Raw genomic sequence first — 21,387 nt, 5'->3', positions numbered from 1 at the left:
CACATTTTTGGTGGAAATCTCGTGTGCTGGTAATATTGATTCCTGTCTGTGTTCTTGGGAGATCAGTGGAAATCGGGAAAGCATTCTCAGTGTTAGGGAGGGCAGAGAAAACGGGCTAAAGACATGGAAAGGAAATAATTGCATGATTGAAGCTGTGCTGATATGAAAGCAGCATTGTAGATACACACAGAATTCACATCCAGCCTATATTACAGGGAGAGACACTCCTACAAGACGTGTCTGAGACTTGGATCAAAAATTAATATTGCAGACTGTTGCTTAGTGCAAATGCATTTACTAATGGTATCCATTAACGTATGGCATTATTTTCATTTCTAAAAGCATTCTAGAATTTAAATAATGAAAACATGTTTTAATTTAATAGATGCGAGTGTCATCCCTTGGGATCTACCAATGGTCAGTGTGATATTCGCACTGGGCAGTGTGAATGCCAGCCAGGGATCAGTGGTCTCCGCTGTCAGCAATGTGAGCCCAACCACTTTGGCTTTGGACCGGAAGGCTGTAAACGTAAGTGCCTGAATGCGCCAGTATTTCACCATTATATTCAGCATTGAAAATCTAAAGCGCCACCATGAGAGAAGCTGCACCTAAGGAACTGAACTATCAGAAATATAATATACGGTACTTTTTCTGCTTTAATTATTCACCAAGACACCATTCATTTCTTGTGTCTTGCAGCATGTGACTGTGACCCCGAGGGCTCCCTCAGGTTACAGTGCAAGGATGATGGGCGCTGCGAGTGTAAAGATGGCTTTGTGGGAATCCGCTGCGACCAGTGCGAGGAGAACTACTTCTATAACCGCTCAGGACCCGGCTGCCAAGAGTGTCCGGCCTGCTACAGACTGGTAAAGGACAAGGTGAGTCAACTTCGGTGCAGTGTTATAAATTGAAGCATTTTATGATCTTTTTTTCTTTTTTTTTTCTTCTAAATCTTACCAGCAGATGGCACTTGTGCTAACTTGCTTAAAGGGGTTGTCCTTAGGATAGGTCATTCTCCGCTCTTTGGGAGTCCGACATTTGGCACTCCGCCGATCAGCTGTGAGCAGGTCCTATGGTCCGTGGAAGTACATGGAACCTGCTAACCGCTGAATGGTTATACTGTTCCTATTCACTTCATTAGGAGCCAATCTGCAGTGCACGAGAACGACCACGATACAATGGACTCTGTACTTTACGGACCTGCTGATCAGTGGGCTGTCAGGTGTCTGACCACCACTTCTTGCTAAACCCTGTCGCACCCCCCTGGGTGTGAGATTGTGAATGGTGTGGTGATCAGCCCCTCTAAACTATTACAATATATGTTGCTTTTGGGTTGTCTCATGCACTTGCGTGGATATAACAGATCAGGTGATGTGTTTTACCGTTTTTAGGTAATTGAGCAAAGAGAGAAACTGCAGGAACTGGAAGAACTCCTGAAGAACCTGGGAACAGGCGATGACGCTATAACCGATAAGGACTTTGAAGAGCGGCTGCGAGATGCCGAAAAGGCGGTCAGTGACCTCCTACTGGATGCCCAGGGCAGCAAAGGTGCAGTAACTTTCAGCTTTTTCCTTGTATGAAAACTGAGAAAATTGTTTTATCAACGGTCACTGATCTTGTGGCTTTTTGTTCTCAGATATAGATCAGGGGATGCTGGATCGCCTTGCCGAGATTAATGCCACGTTAAGTTCTCAACTGCAGCGTCTGCAGAACATCAGGAATATGGTCCGAGACACCGACAAACAGGCACAGGATGCTCGGGACCGTGTGGAAAGTACAGAACTGATCATTGCGTCTGCAAGAGCGCAGCTGGAGAGAGCCAAAGTGGCCATCGCTAATGTGGTAAGCACTGATGTGGCACGATGAAGGATTGGATGGATCACGCAAGGTCATAATATCTGCAGATTCAGTCCATCTACAGTGAATTAAAGCAAAAAATAATTCGGCCCATACTTGAGTTCATGCACACATTGTATAGTCACTTACGGGGGGGTTGTGTGTGAGTGTATATTATATATTTTATCCATGGTAATTTCATAATGACAAATCTTCATTGCTTTGCAATAGCGCTTATTATGTGTCCCTTTGTTTTGCAGTCAATCACCCCACCCGAGACTTCTGGTGATCCTAACAATATGACATTGCTGGCAGAAGAGGCAAGAAAACTAGCTGAAAGGTGAGTGCACTTATGGCAAATCACAGACCCCATCATGGACATTACACTTAGTTAATTGCAGTCTTTGCCAATAGGCACACGATGAAGGGGTGTTCAGTGGTTAGAATATATAACAATCTGGTGTGTTGAAATCTATTTCTTAAGAACATTCTACAGTAGAGTTGGTACAAATCGATTCTCATTTCCCAATGCATTGGCAATGACGGTGGTCTATGGCTGCAGGACTGAAGTGCGAGAACCGCCTCTTACCTGACGCCATCCGCGGCTAGTCTTTCTATTTGCTGGCCTAGAGCAACCTCATCTTGGCCCATGTAACATTGCGCTAATCAAAAGAGGCTCAGGAGCTGTCCTGCTCCTTTCCATCATTTACTGAAAATACTTAATAGTGCAATGTTGCGTTATACATTTTGAATGGATCCAAATGTGGCTGTTCTCAATTTGGATGGTGTGCCAAATGTGATGGAGACCGGAATTTTTATTTTATTTTTTTAATTGCTTTACATGCTTGCCATTGTTTACTTGGATGACCTGTTATTTTCCACTGCTACTTTCCTGCACACATTCACTACATAAATGTTGCATTCAGGCATACCCAGGAAGCTCGCGAGATTGAGAAAATGGCTAAGGAGGCCAACGACACGGCAAATGAAGCCTACCGCCTGCTGCTGAAGACTCTGGCAGCCGAAAACCAGACTGCGTCCGATATTGAGGAGCTGAATAAGAAGTGAGAAATCCACCTTGTATATCGGCAGCTGTTCACGGCTTTATACAAAGTCCTTTTCGATGAAGTGTAACTTTTAAATCTGAAGAGAACTAATATGTTTTTTTTTGCTTTGTCCGTCAGATATAACCAAGCTAAGGATCTCGCCCGGGAGCTGGAGAAACAGGCAAGCAAGGTGCACGCAGAGGCCGAGGAGGCAGGAAACCGGGCCCTGCAGATCTATGCCAACCTCACCAGCATCCCACCGATCGACACGACGGCTTTGCAGGTAACAAAAGATCTGGAAATAAGAAGCATTCCTCCCCGAGCCTCGGAAAGCTGTGTGCTTTCTGATGTCATTATATCTTAAGAAACTTTTTATAGATCAATTATCAGATTCTGATTACACATCTGGAAAAAAATAATACACTTTTTTATGCTAGAAAACCTTTACATCCCATGAGTAACGCGTGCAGCGGCACAGATGTTCTCCAGGCGCAGGATTTGTTTGATAAAGGTCGCCATCCTTTGAAATGCAAGATTTATGTGCGCAAAAAGTGCAGATGTGTAATACAGATACGATCAGTTACGTTTATTATTTTCATTACAGACATAATTTTCTCCTTTCCCCTTTGGAATACAGCACATTTATAAAGCTACTGGCGAAATCTGAGTGATTTACTGTAGTTTACAGTTTTTAGAACAAGAATGAAGGGGAAACAAGATGGTGGCCTTACGTAGATCAGATCCCTTTAAGTTTTTCCAATCTTGTTGGGATTGTCTTCTTGTTGGGACAATCCCTACATGTGTTGTGTCTATCAAACAGCCACGAGACACGCAGACGCAGGGACTCAAACATATTTTTCGAGTACGTTGAAGACTCTCGGTTAGCACCCCAGCATACTCAGATAACACCTTATCCGATCACGTTCGCTCGTCACTAGGATTAAACATTTACTTGGGTCCATTTGAAAATAGGTGTGTGTTAACTATTAATTTGTCATAAACTGATGCCAGTGTGATAAGTACCTTTTTTTTTTTTTTTTTCTTTTTTTTTTTTTTTAATTTGTCCAGAACGAGGCTGGAAAGATCCAGAAAGAGGCACAAGACCTAGATCTTCTGATTGACCAAAAGCTGAAAGATTATGAGGATCTACGTGAAGACATGAGAAATCGGGAGATGGAGGTCAAACGTCTGCTTGACAAAGGCAAAAGCGAGCAACAGGTGAGTGTATACTTGTGTTTTGTAGAGATAAGCAAAATGGTTCACAAGACCCTCATCCAGAGACCACGCCGGCACTCCATGGGATTCGGGCCAGAGAAGTGTGAACTCCCTACTTCCTGCAACGTCTCGGGAGCCTCTTTTGATTAGTAGGTTCCCGCAACATCATGACGACCATGGAGTATCCATGTCGCTGCTGCATCAGGGTCCTGCGAATTGTTTTTCTCAACTTTGTAGTGTATTGCATCCTAAGGTAGCCAGGTTATAGACATGCATGTTCAGGAGTGTTCTGTGTGTATCTGAATATTCATTCTTTCTAGCTATTGTTCAAAAGGCCTCTGAGCAAATTCTACAATTACAGTTAGGTCCATATATATTTGGACAGAGGCAACATTTGTCTAATTTTGGTTCTAGACATTACCACAATGAATTTTAAACAAAACAATTCAGATGCAGTTGAAGTTCAGACTTTCAACTTTCATTTGAGGGTATCCACATTAAAATTGGATGAAGGGTTTAGGAGTTTCAGCTCCTTAACATGTGCCATCCTGTTTTTAAAGGGACCAAAAGTAATTGGACAATTGACTCCAAGGCTATTTCATGGACAGGTGTGGGCAATCCCTTCGTTATGTCATTCTCAATTAAGCAGATAAAAGGCCTGGAGTTGATTTGAGGTGTGGTGCTTGCATTTTCTAAGGTTTTGCTGTGAAGGAAACAAGCGGTCAAAGGAGCTCTCCATGCAGGTGAAACAAGCCATCCTTAAGCTGCAAAAACAGAAAAAAAAAACCATCCGAGAAATTGCTACAACATTAGGAGTGGCAAAATCTACAGTTTGGTACATCCTGAGAAAGAAAGCAAGCACTAGTGAACTCATCAATGCAAAAAGACCTGGGCGCCCACGGAAGACAACAGTGGTGGATGATCGCAGAATAGTCTCCATGGTGAAAAGAAACCCCTTCACAACAGCCAACCAAGTGAACAACACTCTCCAGGAGGTAGGCGTATCAATATTCAAATATACCATAAAGAGAAGACTGCATGAAAGTAAATACAGAGGGTTCACTGCACGGTGCAAGCCACTCATAAGCATCAAGAATCAAAAGGCTAGACTGGACTTTGCTAAAAAAACATCTAATAAAGCCTGCACAGTTCTGGAAGAACATTCTTTGGACAGATGAAATCAAGATCAACCTCTAGCAGAATGATGGAAAGAGAAAAGTATGGCGAAGGTGTGGTACAGCTCATGATCCAAAGCATACCACATCATCTGTAAAACACGGCGGAGGCAGTGTGATGGCTTGGGCATGCATGGCTGCCAGTGGCACTGGGTCACTAGTGTTTATTGATGATGTGACACAGGACAGAAGCAGCCGAATGATTTCTGAGGTATTCAGAGCCATACTGTGTGCTCAGATCCAGTCAAATGATTGGTCGTCGTTTCATACTACAGATGGACAATGACCCAAAACATAAAGCCAAAGCAACCCAGGAGTTTATTAAAGCAGAGAAGTGGAATATTCTTGAATGGCCAAGTCAGTCACCTGATCTCAACCCAATTGCGCATGCATTTCACTTGCTAAAGACTAAACTTCAGACAGAAAGGCCCACAAACAAACAGCAACTGAAAACCACCGCAGTGAAGGCCTGGCAGAGCATCAAAAAGGAGGAAACACAGCGTCTGGTGATGTCCATGAGTTCAAGACTTCAGGCAGTCATTGCCAACAAAGGGTTTTCAATCAAGTACTAGAAATGAACATTTTATTTACAATTATTTAATCTGTCCAATTACTTTTGGTCCCTTTAAAAACAGGGTGGCACATGTTAAGGAGCTGAAACTCCTAAACCCTTCATCCAATTTTAATGTGGATACCCTCAAATGAAAGCTGAAAGTCTGAACTTCAACTGCATCTGAATTGTTTTGTTTAAAATTCATTGTGGTAATGTCTAGAACCAAAATTAGAAAAATGCTGTCTCTGTCCAAATATATATGGGCCTAACTGTATTCTTATTGCCCTCATTCCATTGTGACCACATGCACACTCGGAATAACTGAGCGTACACATGTATGAGGCAGGTCAGGAGGAACAGCAGGTAGCATTTGAAGAGATATGGCCACAGTAAAGGCCCCATTATACATATCAATGTCCCAGCGATCCTACCAACGATCTGACGTGGATGGGATTGCTGGGACATAGTTAGCTGATCCGCTGGTGAGCTGTCACATAGACAGACCCACCAGCGATCAGGACCAGCGAGCAAGCTGGTTTCCAATGTAAACAGCGGGTATCTAAGAGCCGCGTGGCTCTTAGATACTCGCTGTTTACATTGGAAACCACAGTGTCCAGCGTCGCTGGTCTCCCGCTGCCACACACAGCGATGCGCGCTGGCCAGTGGGAGACCAACGATCAAAAAACAGCCCAGGACGTTCCAGCGTGATCAGCGATACCCGGCAGGGGGGCCAGTCGCTGATCCATGTCACACACAGCGATGTCGCTGGCTAGATCGCTGTGGCGTCACAATCAGCGATCTCACTGGCGATCTCGCTGTGTGTGACGGGGCCTTAAGGTTTGGCATAAATACCGTTAATCATGTATCTGAAGGATGGGTGACTGCAGACTGTCGTTAATAATCACAAGAGTAAGGGTTTTCCTGTTTCCTCTTTCGAATGGCGCAATGATCGCTCACGCACACTCCAGACAAATGCTACGTCTAGAGATATCTGAGCAACTTTCTCGACTACTTCCTATAGTCCCATAAGACGCTCAATAGAGCGATTGTATGAACGCATCATACGGGGGAAGCAGGATCCCCGTTATCTGTGGGGGGTTCTAGTGGTAGGACCCTCAGCGATCATACATTTATCCCCTATAGGAAAAAGTCGTGAATACAGGAAAAATAAATCTTAAAGCAGTTTTCTTCCAGTTTCAGAATGCCAATGTTTTCCTGGCTAGATAAGTTGTTCCTCACTCGCACTCCCCAGGTCCAGCTCTGCTTCTCTGCCATTGCTCCCAATGTCCGATATGTCTGCAATGCTAACATTGTGTCGACAACTCAGTGGCTGTGCCCAAGTTGACTGATGCACTGATTGGCTATACAGAAGCCATCTGGAAACTGTATTTGTGAAAGATCGCCTAACTGGATTCTACATTTTTCGTCTTGCAAAATATTTATCCTTATAATTGCTGCGTGCCAAGGTAGTGAGTATTGATATCACAGCGCTCTCAGCTTGTTCCCCACCCTTCACAAATGACATTTCCTGAAGGCCTTTCCACCTACGAAATTCTGCGTGTCACGGATCGCTCATATCATAATAAGGAATGTCTGGGGGGGGGTTGTGCATGAAAGTCTTGATAAATTGAAGTGCAAGGTTGACAGGTTGTTGTTTTTTTTTTTCTTTTCATTAGTACATGTATTTTACCTCTTCCTAACATTGCGATGTCTCTTTAGACCGCTGACCAGTTGCTGGCTCGGGCTGATGCAGCAAAGGCACAAGCCGAAGAGGCTGCAAAGAAGGGTCGTTCTACTCTACAGGAGGCCAACGACATATTGACCAACTTGAGAGGTTAGTAAGCCTTCAGATAACGCAGAATTGAAGAACGCGATTGTCTCCACATTCACCAACACAGGAAAGTAAATACATGTGGTCTTAGTAGGCTCTAATCTTTCTCGCATCCATTGCAGATTTTGACAAACGAGTTAATGACAATAAAACCGCAGCAGAAGCCGCTTTAAGGCGAATCCCCGCCATCACCCAGATTATTGCTGAAGCTAATAACAAGACTCGCCAAGCTGAAAGTGCACTGGGCAATGCCAATGCTGATGCCAGAGGAGCAAAGAGCAAAGCGGAGGAAGCGGAGAAAATTGCCAATACTGTTCAAAAGGTGCGCTGGAGACACGACGCGCGTCAGCGTCATCAAGCTATAGTTATATAGCTATACCCATTCACATCAAATATATCTGCCATCAGTCTAATGTGTATGGGGCCCCCGCTGACTGCAGAGGGAAATATGGGTCCGGTGGAGTAAGGGAATACGATGGCTTACCTGTTGCCGCACTGGTTTCCCCCATCTCTGCTATTAGCACAGTGCCATGCCTTCGGTCATCTTACTAGAAATCTTTTCGTAAAGGGAAATTTTTAGCAAACCGGTCTCTCGTCTTACTCAAGTCCCCTCCGCTCCAGGCTGACTGGTATTCTCAATGGTTTTCAACAACTTCAGGAAAAACATGCACATGATGACCTGGCAAGGTAAAGCGGGTTCCATAAAATTGCAAGTTATTTGCTGTCCATAGAGAATAACTCACCACCGGGACTCCCCAGCATGGGGGCTAGGTAGAGCCCTGTCTTGGACCGAGTTAAGGTGCGCAAGCTCTGTTTCTGTTCTTTTCATCATCTATGGGACTGCCAAAGAGGGCAGAGTACAGCGCTCTGCTGTTTCTAGAATTACAACAGACGATGAAATCACCAAATACGGTGATACGAATATGATCAGAGAACTATGATGTAATCTTAAAAAGATATTTATTAATAAATTTTAAAAATCAGACCGGTAACAAAACAGGGACTATCTAAAACTGAGGGACACTTAAAATACCTGGACCAGATACAAAGTGAATGTAAGACTGGAAGCATAACTATTAACGATAGGGAGATTATACAATGTCATTGCCAATAGATCTGAAAAACTCCCTATCCACAATATGAATATGCCTATGTCCTAGTATGCTTAATGTAACCTCAAGCAGCCTAGCAAAATTTTAAGCCATACTGATGTATAAAATGTCAATACGAAGACCCCCAGAAGAAACTAGGCAAAACGCGCGTCGGGATGGAGTGACACTGAGCCTGACTTATCCTCTATAGCAGTGACTTCAGAAAAACCGTAGTGATATATAAAATGTCAATACCTCTAGTAGTGAAGTCACTGCTATAGAGGATATGTCAGGGTCAGTGTCTCTATACCCCGATGCGCGTTTCACCAAATTCTTCCGGGGTCTCCCGTATTGACATTTTATAAACCACTATGGTTTTTCTGATCTATGGACACTGACATTGTATCATATCTCTAACCTTCATAGTTATGCCACAGGTCTTGCGTTCACTTTGTATCTAGTTCAGGTATTTTAAGTGTCCCTCAGTTTTGTTACTTGTATGCTTTTTAAATGTATTTATAATTAGTATCTTTTAAAGATTCATAGTTCAGTTCTCTGTGATCATACTCTTGTCAGAGTATTTGGTGTTTTCATGTTCTATAGAAGTGCTATGCTTTACAATGCATTGTTATCAATTGGACATTATTAATGATTACCATAGATAATGAATGGAAAATGTGCACCTCTGCTCCACTGAACATTGGGCTCTATAGAGGTCTGTTCTGGGGACTGTAGGGGGTTAGTAAGTTTATGTTCTATTCTATAGTTTGGGATTATTTGCGATTTTGGGAAAACATTTTATGATTCCACTTGCTTTTTTTTTTTTTTACTACACTCATTCTTCATGAAATTTTGTAATTATCTGCTTAGGAGAGATGTCTGCTTGGCAAAAGCTAAAAACATAATTTGCCTAATTGCAAGCAAAATTACACAGATACAGCAGAAGAGTGTAATGGTTACTTGCATCAGGATCCTAAATTACATGGAACGTATCTGCTACTTTGAGAAAAGAGTAACAGATTCCGTCAGATGCATATTCTACAATATTAGACATTCATTTTATTTATAGGGGTTTATCACCTATATATACAAGATGGGTAATAACTTGTTGATCGCTGGGGTCCGACTGATCTGTGTTTAATGGATTGATGGTCGAGTATGCATTCTGCCACTGCGGGATTGGCGCAGAATGCTGGATGAAACGAAAATTCAGACTGCTGTGTATTAAAAGTACTATGCAAGAGTTTTGTTCTGTCTTGGGATTTTCCTTCTTAGACTACAGTCCTTTTTTTTTTTTTTTTTTAGGAACTATTTAAGGTATTTCTAATGATACATTTCTGTTTCTTTCTTTCCGTCCAGAATGCTGCCGCCGCCAAAGTGGAAGCTGACCAGACATTCAAGGACGTTACAGCTTTAGATGGAGAATTACAAGATATGTTGCGTCAGCTGCAAGATGCAGAGAACCAGTTGTCTAAGAAGCAGTCGGAAGCAGACCAAGACATGATGATGGCAAACATGGTATGTAAAATGGACCACCGATAGGAAGTGTGTGTCCCCCGTGCTGGGCATCTCCAGGAATTTAGAACCCTCTTTTTTTCCCCCCCAGGCCACACAAGCAGCACAAGAAGCAGAAGATAATGCCAAAAAGGCAAAGAACTCCGTCAATAACGTCCTTGGAATTATTAATGACTTGCTTGGACAACTTGGTAGGAAATGTTTTGAAGTTTATTACTTTGTGAATATTGGTAATTTTGGTTCCATTATAAATCTGGTCATACACCTAAACATTTGACAGCGGTCCGGCAAGCAATCGTTGTGTCGACAGCTTTCTCTTCGTACTCCCCCCCCATGTATATTAACACTCGGCCAGACTCTGAAAGCGCCACTGACAAGACCACACTTATCTTCTGGAGAACAGAAGGATTGGCCGGTGAAATTCAACATGGTGGATCTTTCCTTGCCCCAACACCATCTGTCTGCAGATTCGGGAGGCTCCTTTACACATTAGATGGCGGATCCCGCGACTTTTATGTAATGTGTCTGGGGGCATGAAACCTGAAGCCATGTAATCATAGATGTAGAAATCTCTTACAGAAACCCCTTAGATCACTTACATGTCCATAGGCTGAGAAGTGTCCGGTTAGAATATATCGCATGTTTATGGACCATGAACACCAGATTATGTTCATTTACGTCCAAGTGCATTAGTTTTGTGTTTTGCCAATACTTGTATAATGTTCTATATATTTTCCACTGCAAGTTGCTGTCATGGATCCCTGGGGGGCTTTAACATACTAAACAATTTTCTGGTAGATTATATCATGCAGGTAATAGGGTGTGTAAAACCTGTTTCTATGTCCCTGTAGATAGTAAATGATGGAACTGTAAAATAAAAGTTGTCTTTGCTTTCTGCACCAGGTAAACTGGATTCTGTAGATGTAGGAAAACTCAACGAGCTTGAAAGGACGCTAGACAACGCAAAGACCCAGCTGAACGAAAGCGATCTGGACAAGAAGGTGGCAGGGCTGGAGTTATCGGCCAAACAGCAGGATGAAGCCCTCCTCTCATATCAACGTGAAATTGACCAGATCCTTAAAGACATTGATAATCTAGAAGACATTAAAAACACTCTGCCTCCCGGCTGCTACAACACCCCCATTATCGAGAAGCCCTAAATGCTTGGCCAAAAAAATGTAAAAAAAAAAAAAAAACGCAGCAAGGAAGGACTTCAGCCACACTTCCTTCCTCACCAACCTCCATGTTTGGCTGTGAAGTGCCTTATTACTCACCCACCCCAGACTATCTGCCCTACACAATGATCACTCCATACCCTCCACATATTGAACTTTTTTAAGGGGGGACAGTATTTGAAACTGTATTATTTCACGTGAACTGTACCACCATACTCTGTGTGCAAGACTCATCCATTTCAGTTGTTTTTTTTTTTTCTTGCTACTACAGAGAGATATAGAGGTTTGCTGTAATGGTGAGAGAAACACAGATGCTCAGGCCTCTCCGGGCGGCTTAGTAACGCCGCAGTGCCATGCAGTGGCCCTGTGCAGTAATTAGCCAAGGGACTGTTTCTAACAGGGGTTAACCTCTTCAGTGATGGCTGCAGTCCTCAATTGCTTTGCAGCACAGAAGTGGTTACTAAAGCTATACTCTCAGCCTTCTAAAAAACGTGGGCCTGTTGCCCTCCAAGCCCTTTAGGCCATACACACGTTCCTTGTCTACACTCAATTCTACCTTTTACTTGCCTTTGACTAACCCTACGGCCTGGCCGCCCTACTGCCTGGCCGCCTGCCCTGTAATGTAGCCACACAGCCAGTATTATCCCTGACCGCGCAGAAATGTAATCTTTTGCTGTATAGAAGGGTCCTGGGAAAATATAAAAGCTTTCCCTCCTCGTCATTCAGCTAGTCTATGTCATATGTAACCGGCAAATGTGGGGCTAGCAGAAGCCGGGGCAAGGTATACGGATCACGTAACTGTGTGGATGGATTTCCCTGGCATCTCCAAACTGTGCACCGAGAGATCTACTCCCCCCATCCGGCCACATACGTCATGTGCACACTAAAGCTTTCATTTACACCTACCCATAATTAGAATGAAGTCATTATTTCCAGTAGCAATCGGCTTAAAACCTATTTCTTCCTCCCGTTTGAAAAGGAAAAAAAATAAATCCACTGGAATATTATTTAGATGCCATACTTTGTATATACCTTTACTATAGTTTATATGTTGGCAGTATCAGAGGAGGTGTTTATATCCAGTCCATAGCTATATATTTGAGATTTCTGCACTCTGTAGTATAGTAGAATATTATTATTTTATTATTATTATTATATGGCCACTTGCTGTTCAGAACAAAGGAAGGATCTTACTAGTCAGATATGCAAAAAAAAAAATGCCACAACTGCCACTACAGGGATACACCAGCCGGCATGCACACAACTCCCAGGTGATAATGGGGATTAGAAAGGGGGATCGGCTTTCCAAAAGCATCCCTATAATTGTCCGTGGTCTGTGTTTGGTATTGCAGCACCGCCCCAGGGAAGTGAATGGGACTGAACTGCAACATCAGGTGCAGCCCATGCACAGAAATGGTGCGCTTTCTGGAAAAAGACCCTCATTTTCCAAGCTGAGGAACCCCTTTTTTAATCTAGACTGCACACTTAAGAGTTATTTTATAAAAAATTTTACTAAAATATCCAGTTCGTATTAAAAATGAAAAAATAAATAATTATTCAGAAGAAATACCGTAATGTGAAAAAAAAATAACAATCAGTAATTCCGAGCATCTCCTCAAAGACCAACACGATTGTGATTTTGATGATCTTATTGTGGCATGCTGTCAATTTCCACTTCTAACTTTTTGGGCATTTTAATTATTATTATTATTATTATTATTATCAAAGGGGAAAATAAATTAAGTTGCCATGAGATTGTGAGAACAAATTAACATATATTTATAACTAATATGTCACACAAGATGTGTCCCTTAAAGGGAATCTGCCACCCCATTTTTGGACTATCAGCTGTAATGCTGTAGATAAGCCCCCGATGTAACCTGAAAGATAAGAAAAAAGAGTTATATTATACTCACCCTGGCGTTCGGTCCGGTCCGATGGGTGTCGCCGTCCGATCCGGCGCCTCCCATCTTCATACGATGATGTCCTCCTTCTTGCTTCTCTCTCGGCTCCTGCGCAGGCGTACTTTCTCTGCCCTATTGAGGGCAGAGCAGAGTACTGCAGTGGGCAGGCGCCGGAGCTCTCTGACCTTTCCCGGCGCCTGCGCACTGTAGTAATTTACTCTGCCCTGAACAGGGCAGAGAAAGTATGCCTGCGCAGGAGCCGAGGGAGAAGCAAGAAGGAGGACGGCATCGTATGAAGATGGGAGGCGCCGGACCGAACCGCGACACCCACCGCACTCGACCACGCCCCCCGGTGATTATAATCTAACGTGTTTTTCTTATCTTTCAGGTTTCATCGGGGGCTTATCTACAGCATTAAAGAATGCTGTAGATACGCCCCTGATGGCTGTGGCTGCAGCTGATAGGCCGAAAACTAGGTGACAGATTCCCTTTAAGGCTAGGTAACCTTAGTTGTATTGCACTGGCTTTGGTTGAGCTTACCCCGGTATTGCAAGGCTGGTACTCATGTCATTTGTCAGCCTTGGTGTTTAAACGTAGAACCCGACATAAAGGGGTGATTCCGATCTACGCCTTTAATGATTGGTTGGGGTCCAACCTCTGAAACCACCGCTAATCTTGTGTATATGGGGAAATGTAGCGCCACTCTATTCAAGTAAGGTTCGATGTAGGCGTCTGTAAAAAGAAAAAAAAAAAAACCCGTCGGAGTGTGGACTGTCTGAAGGTATCCTGACCAAGCTTGACTGCTTCCCGTATGTGACCATGAGGCTGCCGGACAGTCCTTGCTCGGACCAGAGTTTTACCAAAGACCTGAGTCCTAAATGTACCCGGCTGCGGTCTCCCTGCACAGTTGTGTGGTCCGGATCGCCACTGTGCAGGAAAAACTTAAAACCTAGCGCTAAACCAATGCCACGACCCACTGCTTGAGGATATCCACGTATATTTTGGTGCTGACTCTAGTGTAGGACTCCATGATCTTTACACATACATATATCGGAACGAACGACATACTCGCCGTATAAAGTTCCGAATGACCGCAAAAGTACCGGCTTGTGTCCGACATTAGCTTTACAGTTCTGGGAACCGTACATCTGTTACACCTGGTCTTTCTATACAGCAATCACTCGTCTGAAGGACGCTCTCCATCCCTGCTCCCCAGTTATGTATTGGGGGGGTCTCTTGGAGAGTAACCCCTTTTTCTTTTTTTTAAATGACACTGGTGCTATAAATGATTTTTGACTTTGCTTGATTCCTGTGAGTGTTTTTATTTTATTTTTTTTGTATCCAGATTATAACTCAAGTTGAATGTCTATTTTGTTCCAGTTTTTAATCTTTATTTCTGTAAATATGTTTCTGGCTGGAAGGAGATGGCATTAGGAGGAGAGGAAGGTGGTGGTCATTTGTAGCTAAGGTGTAAGGTGTGCCCCCCGATCCCTTCTCCCTCTCCTCCTGGTCTCCGTGTCCTCCACCCGACAGTCTCTCTGAAACATTAAGTATAGCTCCCCCCCCATAGAAGCACAGACACTTGTGTAGGGTTACAGCACAAAGCTACATTTTACTCCCTCACTGAAACCCCTCGTAGACCCTAACTCGTGTCGGTGTTTCTTCTGTTTTTACCTCCTCGTGTGTCATCCTTCATCAAAGGACCCTTCCCGAAAAGAGAAGCAACCATTTCACTGTTACGCCCGCTCCTGTGGCCACAAAGATTTGTGCCCGGTTTGCTCTCTCCGTTAGATGTGTCCTTAGACACATAATGTACAACAGACTGTTCAGAAGGGGAGACTGGGTCATCTGTGGCCAAATTTTTTTTTTTTTGTCCAGGGAAGAAAGGGGTTCAACAGAACACAACGCATTTTTTTATGTATAAAACAGTATTTCTTATTTATAATAAATTGAATATTTGTAACCCCTTATCATACGCCAGTTGTGCATTCTTTCCTCATTCTAGTCCAGCCTTAAAATTTTTCTAAGGGTCTGTTCAGACCATGTTTATGGCCTCTGGTTAAAAGGAATTTGTCAGCAGGTTTCTTTAATGTAATCTGATAGCAGCATAATGTAGAGACAAAGAGCCTGATTCCAGCGATGTATCAATTACTTGGCTGTTTGATGTAGTTCTGATAGAATCCCTGTTTTGACTGATGTAGATGTAGCAGAGCGAAGACTTCTGGGCTGTGTATAACCCCGCCCACACGCCTGTGTGCACTGACTTGTCAACACGCAGTCAATCAGTGGTTGGGGGCGGGGTTATACAGATCAGCCTGACTAGTTTGCACTTGAGATGTAGTCCTCCAGGGATAATCTCTTGCTTATAAAACACTGATTGTATTGCAACTACAGCACACAGCCTAATAAGTGACACCACTGGAAACGGGCTCTCTGCCCTCACATTATGCAGCTCTCAGATTAACTGGCAATAAACCTGCTGACAGATTCCCTTTAAAGAAGACCTGTCACCAGGTCAGAAGTGGCTCAGAATTAAATTCCACTGCTCCGCTAGGTTTTTATCTATGGTTAATTTTTATGATCTTTACGAGGGGATGGCACTCTGAGTAATTATACAAAGGCAAGTAAAGACACGGAAAAAGCCGCAAAAATTAGCGCTAATTAAGTCCCATGTCTCAGGTATAGGTTTGTCATATTTGAAAAAAAAAATGGAATATTCAGGAGAGCAGAATAAAATAAGAGCAAAACTGTCCACTTTTGATCTCATGGTAGGTCCTCTTTAACATTTACACCAGAACGTATCCAACAAACTAATACCTCAACAGATGCCATAAACAGTTGCAGCCATTGCTCAGTTTCACTCTATACTTTTTAATAATTATGCAGGTGGGGTGGGGGGAGTTTCCTGGCCGGACGGAAGCCAAAAGTACAGGATTGCGAGAACTGTTGGATTGTTCTTCAGGATGAACGTGGGCTTTTCAATCAACATTGTGCAAGTCCTGTATGGGGATACACAGGGTTCTGACAGTTTTTCATTTCTGACCCATAGGCGCTCCACATGTCAGTCATGGTTGAAAGTGTTGACATCCTTGAAATTGTTCCAGGAAATGAAGTATTTCCCAACAGAAATTAAGATCTCTCCACAGGTGTTCAGTGGAATTTAGATCCGGACTCATTGCTGGCCATTTCAGACTTCTGAGCTCTTCCATCCATTTCTGGGTGGCTTCTTGAAGTATGTTTAGTGCCATTGTCCTGCTGGAAGACCCATGAACTAGGATGCATACCCAGCTTTCTGACACTCTGCACTACATTGCCACCCAAAATCCTTTGGTAATCTTCAGATTTAGGCTGTGTGCCCACGTAGTGATTTTTAAGCGTTTTTGGCGCGATTTTCGGTGCAAAAACGTTTAAAAATCGTGTACAGAACGCCCCCCATGCATTCCTATGGCATTCCGCACATGCTGTGCTAATGCTGCGCTTTTTTCCGCAGCGGAATCGCATCGCGGAAAAAAATCGCAGCATGCTCATTCTTTTGTGCGGAATCGCAAAGAATTGCCGCGATTCCGCTCCCATAGGAATGCATGAGAATCGCTTATTTCCCGCATGTGGCTATGCCCACCATGCGGGAAGTTAAGCGTCTCATGTGCGGTTGGTACCCACGGTGTGGAGGAGAGGAGACTGTCCTCCAGGCCCTGGGTACCATACCCCTGTAAAAAAAAGAATAAAAAATAAAAAGTCGGGGTTAGAGTTGAGCGATACCAGCCGATACTTGAAAATATCGGATCGGAATGGATCGGCCGATCTTAAAAAAAAGTATCGGTATCGCCGATTCCGATACCGGGAACCAATGCAAGTCAATGGGGCCAAAATATCGGAATTAAAAAAAACCCTTTCTTTCCTTGTAGGTTAATTCTACATGAAGAAAAACAACTAAGAATAATGTAGAATGTATTGTGGGAGGTGGAGGAGACATTAAAGCCATAGAGGTTTAGCCCAATCAAATGGAATAGCAGGAATTAAACTTTTTTTTTTAAAGATGTTAGGAGTTACAAAGATATTGACTATGTTAGCCTCATTTATATTTTGCCAGACATGTATGTCTTCTTCTTCTACTTCCTTTTTTTACATTCTTCTTCTTCTTCTTCTACTTCCTTTTTTTACATTCTTCTTCTTCTTCTTCTACTTCCTTTTTTTACATTCTTCTTCTTATTCCTTTTTTTACATTCTTCTTCTTCTTCTTCTACTTCCTTTTTTTACATTCTTCTTCTTCTTCTTCTTCTTCTTCTTCTTCTTCTTCTTCCTTTTCTTACATTCTTCATATTCTTCTTATTCAACAATTATTATTCTACATATTCAGCTTCTTCATCTTCTTCCTATTCTTCTTCATCATATTCTTGTTTGTGTCAGGCATTCCTGTAGTTGTTATCTAGAAAAGTTAGAAGTTTACACCTTCCGTTCTGCCTGTCACAAAAGATTTACAACAGGATTTGTCCGCGTTCAGTTTGGCCTGCAGAAGCAGGCCTTTTCCAGGGGCACCACGAGGAGGAACGGACTCACCCCCATACACTGCTTAGTCTTCTTCTGCTTATAAATAAGATAATATCATTTGCTCAGAGTATTAGTCTTATGCTTAATGTTCTTCTGCTTTGTTTTTTTTATGCTTCTTTGTCTTCTCTCTCTTGTTGTTCTGCATCTTGGTGGTTGTCTTCCTGTTCTTTGTCCTCTTGAACCAGCTGACGGTACTGGCACCCGGAGGGGCAGCAGAAGGAACAAGAGCCAATGGCACTACCGAGGACCAGCTGACGGTGCTGGAACCCGGTTACTAAGCAGGAGGTACCTGTGCTACAAAGCACTACCAAGGACCAGCAGACGTTGCCGGAACTCGGATACCGAGATGGAGGCACCTAGGCCAAACGCTCTGACGAGAACCAGCTGACGGTGCTGGAACCCGGAGGGGTAGCATAAGCTGCAAGAGCAAATGGAAATAGCGAGGACCAGCTGACAGTGCTGGCACCCGGAGGGGCAGCAGAAGGAATAAGAGCCAATGGCACAACCGAGGACCAGCTGACGGTGCTGGAACCCGGTTACTAAGCAGGAGGTACCTGTGCTACAAAGCACTACCAAGGACCAGCAGACGTTGCCGGAACTCGGATACCGAGATGGAGGCACCTAGGCCAAAGGCTCTGACGAGAACCAGCTGACGGTGCTGGAACCCGGAGGGGTAGCATAAGCTGCAAGAGCAAATGGAAATAGCGAGGACCAGCTGACAGTGCTGGCACCCGGAGGGGCAGCAGAAGGAATAAGAGCCAATGGCACAACCGAGGACCAGCTGACGGTGCTGGAACCCGGTTACTAAGCAGGAGGTACCTGTGCTACAAAGCACTACCAAGGACCAGCAGACGTTGCTGGAACTCGGATACCGAGATGGAGGCACCTAGGCCAAAGGCTCTGATGAGAACCAGCTGACGGTGCTGGAACCCGGAGGGGTATCAGAAGTTACCCCTGAAAAGCAAAGTTGGCATGCCGCAAGCTGGCCGCAGTTACCGAATCACACAGTCCTACAGGGGGTGCTTGTCCTACTGGCACTATGGAACAAACCTTTCTTACCAGAACCCGCAGTCCACATAGGAAGCACCTAAACTGCTGGCACCCTAGCCTCGGCTAACCCAACCGCAACACGACATGGCAACTTGGGGTGGCAAACTGACATTGACACTTCCCGGAAACAGCAGGCAGGGCTGGAACCAAGCTGGGCAGGAGGGAGTACCCGTGCCAAAGTCAGTTATGAGCAGCAACTGGCGATGTTGGAGCCCAGGACAAGCACTTAGCAGGCTGAGGCCTGATGTGCTGTCAATTGGGAGGCAGCAGGACAGATTGCCATCAAAACAGCAGGGGAACAGCTGACGTTACTGAACCCCACAAACACAGGAGCTAGTGTTTTACTCTGTGAAGACGGCACTTCCGAGCAACAACTGGCTGTGTTGAAGCCCAGGGACAAGCACGGAGCAGGCTTAGGCTGCATTGAAGAAATTTTAAGATCGGTTGTAGACTACTAATTTGAACCAAGCTCCACTTAGGCCTGTGGATTCACTGATTTTCGTATTTCCCCTGTCCTCCAACCCCGCCAGTTACAGCTCCGAAGTGGCGTCTGCACAATCCACACTTGTTCCTGTGTTACAGGTGTTCAGTCCGGTCAGTTAATCCCCTGATGTGTGTCCGGCAATGTCGCCTGCTCTGTCCACATTCCGATAATGGGAATGTGGACAGAGCAGGCGACATTGCCGGACACACATCAGGGGATTAACTGATCGGACTGAACACCTGTAACACAGGAACAAGTGTGGATTGTGCAGACGCCACTTCGGAGCTGTAACTGGCAGGGTTGGAGGACAGGGGAAATACGAGAGACAGTGGAGCCACAGGCCTAATTGGAGCACGGTTAAAAATCAGTAGTGGTACGACTGTGTAGGCAGCAGGAGACTTTGCCATCCACACAGCAGGGGATCAGCTGACATTACTGAACCCCACTGAGACACGGGAGCAAGTATCTCTTTCCGTGTGGACGGCACTTCCGAACTACAACTGGCTGTGTTGAAGCCCAGGAAATAGGAGGGTGTAGGCAGAGGCCTACTGAATTTTGAATGAGGTGACAGCAGGAGAGACTGCCATCCACACAGCAGGGGATCAGCTGACGTTACTGAACCCCACTGAGACACGGGAGCAAGTGTCTCTTTCCGTGTGGACGGCACTTCCGAACTACAACTGGCTGTGTTGAAGCCCAGGAAATAGGAGGGTGTAGGCAGAGGCCTACTGTATTTTGAATGAGTTTACAGCAGGAGAGACTGCCATCCACACAGCAGGGGATCAGCTGACGTTACTGAACCCCACTGAGACACGGGAGCAAGTATCTCTTTCCGTGTGGACGGCACTTCCGAACTACAACTGGCTGTGTTGAAGCCCAGGAAATAGGAGGGTGTAGGCAGAGGCCTACTGTATTTTGAATGAGTTTACAGCAGGAGAGACTGCCATCCACACAGCAGGGGATCAGCTGACGTTACTGAACCCCACTGAGACACGGGAGCAAGTATCTCTTTCCGTGTGGACGGCACTTCCGAACTACAACTGGCTGTGTTGAAGCCCAGGAAATAGGAGGGTGTAGGCAGAGGCCTACTGAATTTTGAATGAGGTGACAGCAGGAGAGACTGCCATCCACACAGCAGGGGATCAGCTGACGTTACTGAACCCCACTGAGACACGGGAGCAAGTATCTCTTTCCGTGTGGACGGCACTTCCGAACTACAACTGGCTGTGTTGAAGCCCAGGAAATAGGAGGGTGTAGGCAGAGGCCTACTGAATTTTGAATGAGGTGACAGCAGGAGAGACTGCCATCCACACAGCAGGGGATCAGCTGACGTTACTGAACCCCACTGAGACACGGGAGCAAGTGTCTCTTTCCGTGTGGACGGCACTTCCGAACTACAACTGGCTGTGTTGAAGCCCAGGAAATAGGAGGGTGTAGGCAGAGGCCTACTGTATTTTGAATGAGTTTACAGCAGGAGAGACTGCCATCCACACAGCAGGGGATCAGCTGACGTTACTGAACCCCACTGAGACACGGGAGCAAGTATCTCTTTCCGTGTGGACGGCACTTCCGAACTACAACTGGCTGTGTTGAAGCCCAGGAAATAGGAGGGTGTAGGCAGAGGCCTACTGAATTTTGAATGAGGTGACAGCAGGAGAGACTGCCATCCACACAGCAGGGGATCAGCTGACGTTACTGAACCCCACTGAGACACGGGAGCAAGTGTCTCTTTCCGTGTGGACGGCACTTCCGAACTACAACTGGCTGTGTTGAAGCCCAGGAAATAGGAGGGTGTAGGCAGAGGCCTACTGTATTTTGAATGAGTTTACAGCAGGAGAGACTGCCATCCACACAGCAGGGGATCAGCTGACGTTACTGAACCCCACTGAGACACGGGAGCAAGTATCTCTTTCCGTGTGGACGGCACTTCCGAACTACAACTGGCTGTGTTGAAGCCCAGGAAA

The 21,387-nt window shown here is 44.7% G+C and overlaps 1 protein-coding gene across 1 annotated transcript in view; it reads left to right on the top strand.

The window, feature by feature from the left end:
* LAMC1 (laminin subunit gamma 1) overlaps nucleotides 1-13,192 on the top strand; it is a 99,068-nt gene extending 85,876 nt beyond the window's left edge. The window contains exons 16-28 of the mRNA XM_073571332.1: nucleotides 386-528; nucleotides 700-878; nucleotides 1,392-1,548; nucleotides 1,637-1,842; nucleotides 2,097-2,176; nucleotides 2,763-2,900; nucleotides 3,021-3,165; nucleotides 3,951-4,100; nucleotides 7,545-7,659; nucleotides 7,779-7,978; nucleotides 10,107-10,265; nucleotides 10,354-10,453; nucleotides 11,166-13,192. Of these exons, the coding sequence (XP_073427433.1) occupies nucleotides 386-528; nucleotides 700-878; nucleotides 1,392-1,548; nucleotides 1,637-1,842; nucleotides 2,097-2,176; nucleotides 2,763-2,900; nucleotides 3,021-3,165; nucleotides 3,951-4,100; nucleotides 7,545-7,659; nucleotides 7,779-7,978; nucleotides 10,107-10,265; nucleotides 10,354-10,453; nucleotides 11,166-11,422 (2,029 nt within the window). The 3' untranslated portion in view covers nucleotides 11,423-13,192. The remainder of the gene's footprint in view (nucleotides 1-385; nucleotides 529-699; nucleotides 879-1,391; nucleotides 1,549-1,636; nucleotides 1,843-2,096; nucleotides 2,177-2,762; nucleotides 2,901-3,020; nucleotides 3,166-3,950; nucleotides 4,101-7,544; nucleotides 7,660-7,778; nucleotides 7,979-10,106; nucleotides 10,266-10,353; nucleotides 10,454-11,165) is intronic.
* The last annotated feature ends 8,195 nt before the right edge of the window (nucleotides 13,193-21,387 follow it).

This window comes from Dendrobates tinctorius, unplaced genomic scaffold (genome assembly GCF_039654945.1).
Source record: "Dendrobates tinctorius isolate UK_male_01 unplaced genomic scaffold, ASM3965494v1 ptg000029l, whole genome shotgun sequence".
In the NCBI taxonomy this organism is placed as follows: Eukaryota; Metazoa; Chordata; class Amphibia; order Anura; family Dendrobatidae; genus Dendrobates; species Dendrobates tinctorius.
This window is presented reverse-complemented; position numbering and strand designations above follow the sequence as displayed.